This window comes from Giraffa tippelskirchi, chromosome 6 (genome assembly GCF_054371585.1).
Source record: "Giraffa tippelskirchi isolate mGirTip1 chromosome 6, T2T-mGirTip1v1.2.pri, whole genome shotgun sequence".
NCBI classification, from domain to species: Eukaryota; Metazoa; Chordata; class Mammalia; order Artiodactyla; family Giraffidae; genus Giraffa; species Giraffa tippelskirchi.
In genome coordinates this window covers 87633331-87643979 of record NC_137280.1, presented here as the reverse complement: position 1 = coordinate 87643979, position 10649 = coordinate 87633331, and the positions used below count along the sequence as shown (strand labels likewise).

Here is a 10649-nt window from a genome sequence, read left to right as displayed (position 1 = left end):
CCTCCTATGCTTGACTAGTAGTATCGCCTTGCTTCCATGGCTGCCTGGCTTTCCTCAACAGGCATTTCCCAGCACAATCTCCTCTTTCACATTCCCTCGACCCATCTCTCCACAGTCAATAGCAGCCCTCGCCCTAGGATTGCTCCACAATCCCTAAACGCCAGCTCCCAGACGCTGTGCCTTCCAGATAACCTGTGTCCCTGTCCAGGATATGTATGGCTGTAGCAAGGAGTACCTGATTCTCATTCCGTTTAGGCTGCAACAGATCAGCTGTTTCACTTGCAGCCTTAAACATTTCTCCCCTGACTCAGACAATTGTCCTGATTGTGGGATTGGACCTCTACTTCAGTTCCCCAACTCGCCAAGGGCAGGTCCAGTCCCACTAACACTCCTGTTTTTCCCCCCTACTTCCTTCATCCTACCTAGTTTTGTTTGGTTTTATATATTCTTTTCCACTGGTCATGTACTCCTGTTTGCTCTCAACTGGTGTTATGCATGTGCTTCTATGTCTGAAGGTGTATTCCTGATATATCTGTGGAGAGAGATGTACTCTACATACACCTACTCCTCCATCATCTTGTTCTCCCTAGAAGTTCTACTTTTAACATTTTTTAGAGAACTTCATACTGTTTTTTATAATGGCTGTACCAATATACAATCCCACCAACAGGGCACAAAGATTCCCTTTTCTCCACATCCTCAAAACACTTATTATTTCTTGTCTCTTTGAAGATGGCCATTCTGATAGGTGTCAAGTGGTATCTGATTGTGGTTTTGATCTGTATTTTCCTGGTAATTACTGATATTGACTTCTCAGTTTACACTAGGTGTAAAGAATCTGCCTGCCAAAGCAGGAGATGTAACAGACCCAGGTTTGATCTCTGGATTGGGACGATCCCCTGGAGGAGGGCATGGCAATCCACTCCAGTATTTTTGCCTGGAGAATCCTATGGACAGAGGAGCCTGGTGGGCCCCAGCCCATGGGGTTGCAAAGAGTAGGAAATGACTGAAATGACTTAGCACACATGTACTGATATTGAACATCTTCTCATATGCCTGTTGGCCTCAGTGTGTGTCTTTGGTAAACTGCTGATTCAGGCCTTCTGCCTATTTTTAATTGTTTTTTTTTTTTAATGTTAAGTTGTATGAAATCTTTCTATATTTTGCCTATCTACTCTTCTTCAGATATATCATTTGCAATTATCTTCTCCCACCTAGTGGCTCAGCAGTAAAGAACCCACTTGCAATGCAGGAGACGCAGGAGATGTAGGTTCAATCCCTGTGTTGAGAAGATCTCCTGGAGGAAGAAATAGCAACCCACTCCAGTATTCTTGCCAGAAAAATCCCATGGACAGAGGAGCCTTGTGGGCTACAATCCATAGGGTCGCAGAGTCAGACACAACTGATCAGAAACACACACACACACACAGTAAGACACCTCTTCATTTTCTTGAAAGTTTTCTTCACTGTGAAAATTTGTTTATTTTTTATTTCATTTGCCTTGCCAAGAAGATAGATCAAAAAAATATTGCTCAGACAAGATTCAAAGAGCCTACGGCCCATGTCTTCTAGGAGTTTTATACTTTCAGATCTTACATATGTCTTTAATCCATTTTGAGTTTATTTTTGTACATGGTCTGATTTCTCAGTAGTCCAATTTCATTCTTTTGCATGTATCTAACTTTCCAACACCATTTACTGACAATGCTTTCTTTTCCTTATTGTACATTTTGTCTCCTTTGCCATAGATTAGCTGTCCATACCAGTGTGAGTTAATTTCTGGACCTTGTATTCTGTTCCATTGATAATATGTCTGTTTTGAGCCAGAACCATAATGTTTTGATTATGTGACTTTGTAGTGTAGTTTGAAATCAAAGTGTTTGATACCTCCAACTTTCTTCTTATTTCTCAAGATTGCCTCAGCTATGTAGGGGGTTTTGTGTTTACAAATAAATTTTAGAATTATATGGCCTGGTTCCAGCATGACTGATTGTATGGTTCCAGGGCTAATACCAGGATGCTCGTGTGGAGGTCTGGATCCTGGCATGTGCGGTTGTACACAGTTCCTAGGAAAACAGCACACAAACAGTTCTGCTGGCTTTAGAACCAAGGGATTATTGGGGTTGGTGAGGTATACTAGATGGCAGAACCAAATCCTGGGTTGGCTGGATCTGAGGCTGAAGCTGACTGGTCTGGTTCACTGGTGGACAGGTAAGACTATTGTGCTAGAATGCTAGAGGGAGGACTCCAAAATGGTGTTTCCCAGCACCAGTGTCCTCATGTTAGAATGAGGTCCCCAATATGACTGTCGCTGGTGTCTATGTCCTCAGGGGGAGTCCCTGGGGTTTCTTGACTATCTGAGAAGCTCGTCAAGTTAAAGTATGTGGGTCTGACCCAGTCTTTTCTCAAATAACTGTCTCTGTGCTGTCTCACCCAGAGCAACTGAGATTTTTCATGCACTCTTTAAGAGGGAAGTCTTTATTCTGTAGCCCTCTGACTCTTCCATATGCAAGCCCCACTGGACTCCAATGCCAGATGTTTTGAAGACTTGTCTTCCTGGTGTAGGACTCTTGGTCTGGAGAGCCTGTTGTAGACCTCAGATCCAGCACTCTTGGGGAGAACCTCTGAAGTTGTGATTATCTTCCTGTGTGAGTCACCTCCCTGGAAATGAGATCTTGGGTATATATTGCATTCCTCCCTTCTTACTCACTGTGCTGTGTTTCCTTCTTTATGTCTTTAGTTATGAAAATCATTTTGGCTAGTCTTCTCATAGATAGTTCTCATCAGTTGCTGCTCTGTGAATTGTAGTTTTGGTTTTGCCATGGGAGGAGATGAGCTCAGGGTCATTCTTTTCTGCCATTTTAGCCACACCCCTGAAACCTCTTGATTTCAGCCCAATGAGACCCATTTCAGGTTTCTGACGCTAGAATTGTAAGAGCATACATGTGTTTCCTTCCCATTTAAGTCACCACAGAGCATTGAGTAGAATTCCTTGGATGTAATATGCATATGGTTGATTCACTTCGCTGTACAGTGTTGGGGTTGTGTTTCATTGTACAGCAGAAATTAACTCAACATTGTGGAGTGACTCTGCCCCAATAAAAATTAAAAAAAATAAAGACATTTACCAAACATAAGAAAAGATATATACATGTGTTTGCTTTCTATCACTAGTATGGTATTTAAAATTAGCATTGGGAATTGAATATAAACATTTAACTAGTAAATGTTTGCTCAGGAAATTGATATTAAGTGTCTCAGTTCATCCATTTAGCTTTCCCTGTAAAGGCACTTAATGTTGTGACCCCCATCTTAAGCAGAAGAAGAAATTAAAAGTTAATTTGGAGATATTCAGTCTCTTTAGCAAATAGAATATTTCTCATGTACAAATGTAAATGTGATTTGGATTTCTCATTTTTGAGACATTAAGTAAAGAAAGTCATTAATCATTTAAATTTGTTTATACCATTTACTTTAAATCTTTGTGCAAATTTCTACACTCTTCAATTTCATGTTAATTTTTAGATTCATTTTTTACATTTTGATCCTCTTCACATTTCCTTTAAAGACAAAATATGAGATCAGGAGTCTGTTTTTGTGTACATATATGTGTGAGTATGTTTATTTGCAATAAAATTTATATAAATGAATTTACATATATATGCACACAACTTTCCTTTGAATATTTTCTTTGGGCCTGAGAAAATATGTCTGCACGTTTCATTTATTTCATGTAATATTTGCTTGATGTTATGTTTACAATATTACACGACATTTAGAAATAAGAAAATTGAGGCTTAGAAATGTTATATATATTTTTTGTTTTAATTAGTTTATTTTCTATTTTTTAACTTTACAATATTGTATTTTTTTAAGAATAACATAAAAAGACTGAAATTTATTGTGCACTTTCTTGAATTATATACAAATGGAAACATGAAGTAGGTACTGTAATTTTGGTATGGCTCCTTTTATTTATTGAATTGTACATTTTAATTATGTATAGTGTATATTGTGTCATACTTAAATTAAAGTCCAATACATTTTACTGAAGGGAAAATGTAACAATGAATGCACTAGAGTAGTATCTAGAGGACTAGTAGGTGATTCAGACTGGGCAGTGATAGGAGGTATCTCTTCTACCTGGGAAGAAACAAATGGTCACATATAGATACAGGAATGGTATAGGTAAATTAAATTCACATTTGATACTTTTTTTCTAAAATAAAAGATGAACCTAGGTATAAAAATATGATAAATTGATTGTAGGAAGAAGTGCAACCTGACCAGATGTATTATTAACAAACCTTAGAAACAGATGTAAACTCTCCTAGCTCACTACTATACTCAAGAAGAGAGCAGTGGAGCCCCAATTATGTATGTGTAATATATATCACATCATGTATTATCATTTGGTAAGAAAGGAATTATGTTATATCATTTGCTCTTAGGATAGTTGGTTATGCAGCAATAGCTAACTGATACAATGAGCAAAGTGAATAGAAGCAAGAATGAAGACAATAATCTGCTAATTATTCTTGGCATTTTTCTTATATTTGAAGACAGTATTCTCGATTATTCTGTTATTTCAGGTGACTCTATTATAAAGTGCTTATTGTCACCAGAAGCAGTTGAAAGGACATGCATGTGTGTGTGGGAATACTAGTGCTCTTGATTCATGTGAATTGATAGGAATCCATGCTCTCCTGAGTCACTTTTTGAACATAAACATGAAAAGATTCCTGTGTATAATGGAAACATATAATTGGTGACACTGATAATGTTCATCCACCATCACTTTAGTGTTCATGAAAAAGTGCAGGAGAGGGGACATATGTCCTTTCTAGCTATAGAAGGAGTCATACTATAGGCAGCATTAAAAGTTTTGAAGTGGTAAAAAGATGATACATCAATAAAACTATAAAAAATGTCAATCAAATTTTCACCCATATATAAAAGGCCTATTCTATATGGACAACAGTTCTCCATATTCTGGGCTTCCCAAGTGGCTCAGTGGTGAAGAATGTACCTGTCAAGCAGGAGATGTAGATTGGGAAGATCCCCTGGAGAAGGAAATGGCAACCCACTCCAGCATTATTGCCTGGGAAATCTCACGGATAGAGGATCCTGGTAGGCTACAGTCCATGGGATCACAAAAAAGTTGGACACAACTAACAACCAACCAACACCCAAAACATCCATATTCCAATGAATAAATGTACAGTATGAAAAATAAATAATTTGCAAAGTAGCTCACTATATATTTAAAAATCTCCTTCATCTTTTTAAGGTCATCTATGAATCTAAGGTCATATTAGGTCAATATATTTATTAATATAAATAAATAAAGACTTGCAATAAAGACTCCTCTTGAAGAAATGTATTTGATAATAATTTTGCCAGTGACTAAGGTTAGCATTTTGGACACTGAACTAAAAAACAGAAAAAAAAAAAGAAAACAGTATCAGAATTCTAATGAGGAGAATAATACCAAGTGACCAGCTTTAGCACACTACTCTGTTAAGATCTACATTGTAAGAAGGAGAAGTTAAGGTAGTGCTATAGAAAGAAATGTTAGATAAAAACGCAAAGAGTGGTCTCAGATTTTCTTCTATTATTAAGTTATATAAATTGCTTTCATCATCAGTTGTATCTTTTTCCATCAGAGTACTATAATGCATGACAATTCCAGTAGTAAAACAAAAGAAAAAGTATTTAATATGATGTATATAATTTGAAATATTCTAAAATGTTGTTTCATTAGGTAAATGGGGATTTCCAAATATTTCTGAGCCATGGTTGGAAATAAATTTGGGAAAACATGAAAACAACAATGACAAAAGCTGTTGGATATCAGAGAGAGCAGAAAGGTTGATAAAGTCAGTTATTTAAACTTTATAAAGAAGTTGAAGTCAAAGAAATAAAACATTTAGGAAATAAATAGAAATATTACTTTAACAATCTGATTAAATAATCAAAGTTTCTGACTCTGGGGCTTTGTCTTCTGCTATCATGTGCATTTCCTCAGTATTCTGACAATTGATCGTTTTGTAGTTTGCTTCACAAAGAATGCTTTCAGAGCCCTCTTTATATCTTTATTTCTCAGACTGTAGATGAAGGGGTTCAGCATGGGTGTGGCCACAGTGTACATCACTGAGGCAACTGCATTTGATTGTGAGCTGTGGGTACCAGCAGAGCTAAGGTACACCCCTAGCATTGTACAATAAAATAAGGAAACGACTGAGAGGTGAGATGCACAGGTAGAGAATGCTTTATACTTCCCCTGAAGTGATGAGATGCCACATATGCAAGAAACTATCTTAGAGTAAGAGTAAAGGACACCAGTGAAAGGACCGCCACCCATCAGGACAGCTGCAAAATACATCACCATGTTATTAAGAAAGGTGTCAGAACAGGCATGCTGGATCATTTGATTGAGTTCACAAAAAAAGTGGGGAATTTTCAAGTTTGTGCAGAAGGATAGTCGCAATACCATTAAGCTTTGTAACAAGGAATTCAGGAGACATATGATCCAGGACATTAGAACCAGCAGTCCACAGAGCCGGGGGTTCATGATGACTGTGTAATGCAGGGGGTGGCAGATGGCCACAAAGCGGTCATAGGCCATCACAGTCAGGAGAAAAATGTCCAACACTGCAGAGAGTGTGAAAAAATAAATCTGCGTGATGCAGCCTTCATAGGTTATGGCTTTATTCTGAGTTTGGATGTTCCACAGCATCTTTGGGATGGTGGTAGAGGTGAAACAGATGTCTACAAAGGACAGGTTGGAGAGGAAGAAGTACATGGGGGTGTGGAGGTGGGGGTCTGAGCTGACAGCCAGGATGATGAGCAGGTTTCCAAACACAGTGACCAGGTACATGGATAAGAAAAGCCCAAATATAAGAGGCTGCACTTCTGGTTCCTCTGAAAATCTCAGAAGAAGAAATCCTGAAATCCATGTATCATTGCCTGGTTGCATATGATGGAAGTTACCCCTAGGAAAGAAGGAAATAACATGACTAATACAAATATGTGCAGGGGTGTCTGCTAAGTTGTTTCAGTTGTGTCTGACTCTTTGTGACCCTATGGGCTATAGCCTGCCAGGCTCCTCTGTCCACGGAATTCTCCAGGCAAGGATACTGGAGTGGGTCCCATGCCCTTCTCCAGGGAATCTTCCCAACCCATGGATTGAACCTGTGATTCCTGCAATTCCCACATTGCAGGCAGATTCTTTACCACTGAGCCACCACGAAAGCCCCGATATTCACACAAACTTGCATTATTCACATATTCAAAATTATACAACATATACTTTGCAGTCAATAAATTAATTTTTGTGTTTGTTGTATGGATCTGATTTTCTTTAATAAATTCCCCTGTGCCATTTCTGATATGAAATTGCTTTACCAATCAGCTTTTTCCCTAGGAGGGCAGGATGAATTTTACAGTTTTAATGAGAAACCTATCTATTTCAGGAATGTAAATTGAAGTATGACTATATTTTCAGCACTGCCTAGGCTATGAATATAAGATGCTGAAAAGCAACACTCCCTGCATTTCACTGATGGAAAAATATGTAAGCAAACAAAAGATTATCTAACACTTCTGATGGGGACAAGTGGTATGAGAAAGAAAACAAGCATAAAAGAAAGAGTACAGCATTCTATTTTTCATGTGCTTTGGGTAAGACTGGCAAACACGTAGTGACACATGAATCATAACCTCTAGTAAGAATGGGAGGGAGATGCAAAGTTATGTGTGTAAATGTGTACCCAGCAGATAGAATGGCAAGGATTCAAATAGATAACATCAGAACTGAAAGAGGAGATGTTACAAGCGATACTGCAACGGGGGAGAACCTTATGGTCTTCACCTTCACCTGTGTTCCACCTGTCTTCTGTCTGTAGAAAAACTTCATCTGAAGAAGAACTTAAATCAGAGCAGTGAGAAAATGCAGAAACAAAGGAAACCAGTCCAACAGACTAAATAACAATAGTTTAGTCATTAAGCACAATCAGTCAAGGACCTTTAGCTCCTTCTCAAGATTCATAGATAATATTTTGAGCTGTATCCTGTGAGTTGTCTTATAGATACTGAAACCCTCATCAGGTGAAAAAAGTTAACTACATGAGGACCAGACTCTAGCCATGACATGAAAGCTGCCATGATTCCGAGAACTGGCCTCAGGGAAGTGGGAACAGACCGACCCTGGAAGTGAAGATTAACTGTACTTAAAATAACACATGTCAGTGTATGGCAAAACAAATACAATATTGTAAAGTTAAAAAATAGAAAACAAACTAGTTTAAAAAAATAAAAAAAAATAAATGAATGAAAAAAAAATAATCAAGATGACACTGGTCAGACCACTGCATACATTCAAGTTAACTGTCAGAGATAGCTGTGCTTTTTCTACATGCAGTCCCCTCCCTCTGCCTATAAAAGCTCTTGCTCACTCATTCTCAGTGAGGGGGAATCTGCAGTTGCCAGCATCTGAAACAAAGAAAAGTTTCCTTTCCACCAACCTGACTTCTTAATCAGGTTTTAAGTAGTGAGCTGCCAGACCATCCCCACTTTTAGTAACAGTACCCAAGAAATATAAAGGATCACAAAAGACTACTATAAATGGTTATATGCCAACAAATTGGATAACCTAGAAGGAATAAAAAATGTATAGAGACATACAATCTACAAAGACTAAATCATAATGGAGTCAAACAATTATATTGAATGACATTTAATTAAAATTTATGACCTCTGAAATAAAACATAGAGAATAAAATGTTTAACCACATCAACATGGGTCTCTCATTAAAGTGTAAAATGGCAAAGGCCTGGGAATGAAAAATATACACTTTGAAAAGCTGAAGAAGCAGTATCAAATGTTATAATTTTCATCTATATAAACATAAATGAATTTCAATAAGGAAGAGGCAATTTAGTTGAATGCAAAAGAATGTCTCTCACAAGATGGGGTAATATGATTTCTATTTAACAAAACATATCTAACCACAAAAAGATAAAGTGTAGCAATAAGGAAAGGAAAATGTTTAACAATAAATATAAACGGATGTTATTACTAGTAAGGATGCAAAAAATCTTTCTATATTTAATGTGATCAACTGATAGAACAGATCATACAAAATTAGGTCTCAATGTATATGGCTAGATTATATTTCAGTTTAGTAGGAAATGATGGGGTTGTTAAATAAAACCTGGCATAAATGGCTCTCTGTCTGGAAGAATATATAATTGGCCCACTCTCAGACATCATACAAAAACACACGAGTATTACATACAACCTCCAAAACTCCATTGAGAAACAATGATGTGAAAATATTTTGAAACATTGAAAACTATAGGAAAATAGGTAAATACTATATGGGCATATAATGATAATAATAAAACCAAATGATGATGGATATATGTAAAACTTACTGCAACTGAGCAATATTTTAAGAAAACTTCTTTACCTATCTACCTGGGAAAAAGACTGGAATTAAGAACTGTTACGATGATTGAGGTTGGAACTTTTAAATTGGTAACAAAAGCAGTACTCTAATTTTGCTAGCATAAACATAAAGTATTATAAGATTAAAAAACAACCCAAAGACAGCTATAAATATCACAAGTACAGATATTCTTTGGGCTTCCCAGATGGTGCTAAATTGTAAAGAATCCACTGGCCAAAGCAGAAGATGCCAGAGATGTGACTTTGATCCCTGGGTCGATCCTCTGGAGAAGGGAATGGCAACATGGACAGAGGAGCTTGGCAGGCTACAGTCCGTGAAGTCGCAAAAGAGTCAGACACAACTGAACACGCACACCCTGCCTGACTGGTATGGTTTACCTCAGGGATACTCAGTCTCAGGGCTATTGATTTTCTGGACCAGATCATTCTCTTTTATGCTCTGTCTTGTACACTGAAAGATGTTGACAGCATCCATGGTCTCCATCCACCCTCCTCCAGGGTGACAGCCAAAAATATTCCAGAACATTGTTCAATGTGTCCCCTGGGGGAAAATCACCCCTGATAGGAACCAGTGTGAATTTAACAATCTCAACATCTTTTTCTAGCATTGACATAACAGCAATTTCATGATAAAGAATGTGAAAGATGATCAAATGTGTCAATAGCACTGCTGCACTGTAAATATTATGTAACCACTGTAATAGATACATTAATTAATTTATCAAGCAAATAAATATACAGCAATCTCTTGCCTCTGGCTTGAGTTGAATTGGCTTCCATTCTCTCTGACCTTCTTTTGCGTGCTCAGCGACTCACCTGGATGGGAACTCTGAGATGATGGTCTCCAACGGGGGCATCTGAATTCTCCCTTGGATGGTTGGTGATGGAGCAAAAACAGTAGGAACGAGTGAAGCTACAGCCCCCAACCAGAATTAGGACTCCAAACAGAGGGGAAAAAGGGCCCTTCCAGCCCAAGGTTACACACGCTGAGAGACTGCAAATGTGGATATATTTATAACTCCCTACCTCTGCTCATTAGGAACGTTTCTCTCTGTTATTTCAAGCTCTAAACCTCATAATTCCCTTGTGGAAAACTGTTAAAGAAGGAAGGAAATTTTCCTTAATGATTCTCAATTCACAAGAGATCAGGGTAGAAGTCATTGGTGAGTGAATCCAG

At 37.7% G+C, this 10649-nt stretch overlaps 1 protein-coding gene across 1 annotated transcript; it reads right to left on the bottom strand.

Annotated features, from left to right (window-relative positions):
- Window positions 1-6010: 6010 nt before the first annotated feature.
- On the bottom strand, window positions 6011-8347 carry LOC145510835 (olfactory receptor 7A17-like). Its single transcript, XM_081503022.1, has 2 exons — window positions 8308-8347; window positions 6011-7014 (listed from the first exon to the last, which is right to left on the bottom strand). Exon 2 carries the CDS (start codon window positions 6977-6979, stop codon window positions 6011-6013), a length of 969 nt encoding a protein of 322 aa, XP_081359148.1. The 5' UTR covers window positions 6980-7014; window positions 8308-8347.
- Between the last annotated feature and the right edge of the window lie 2302 nt (window positions 8348-10649).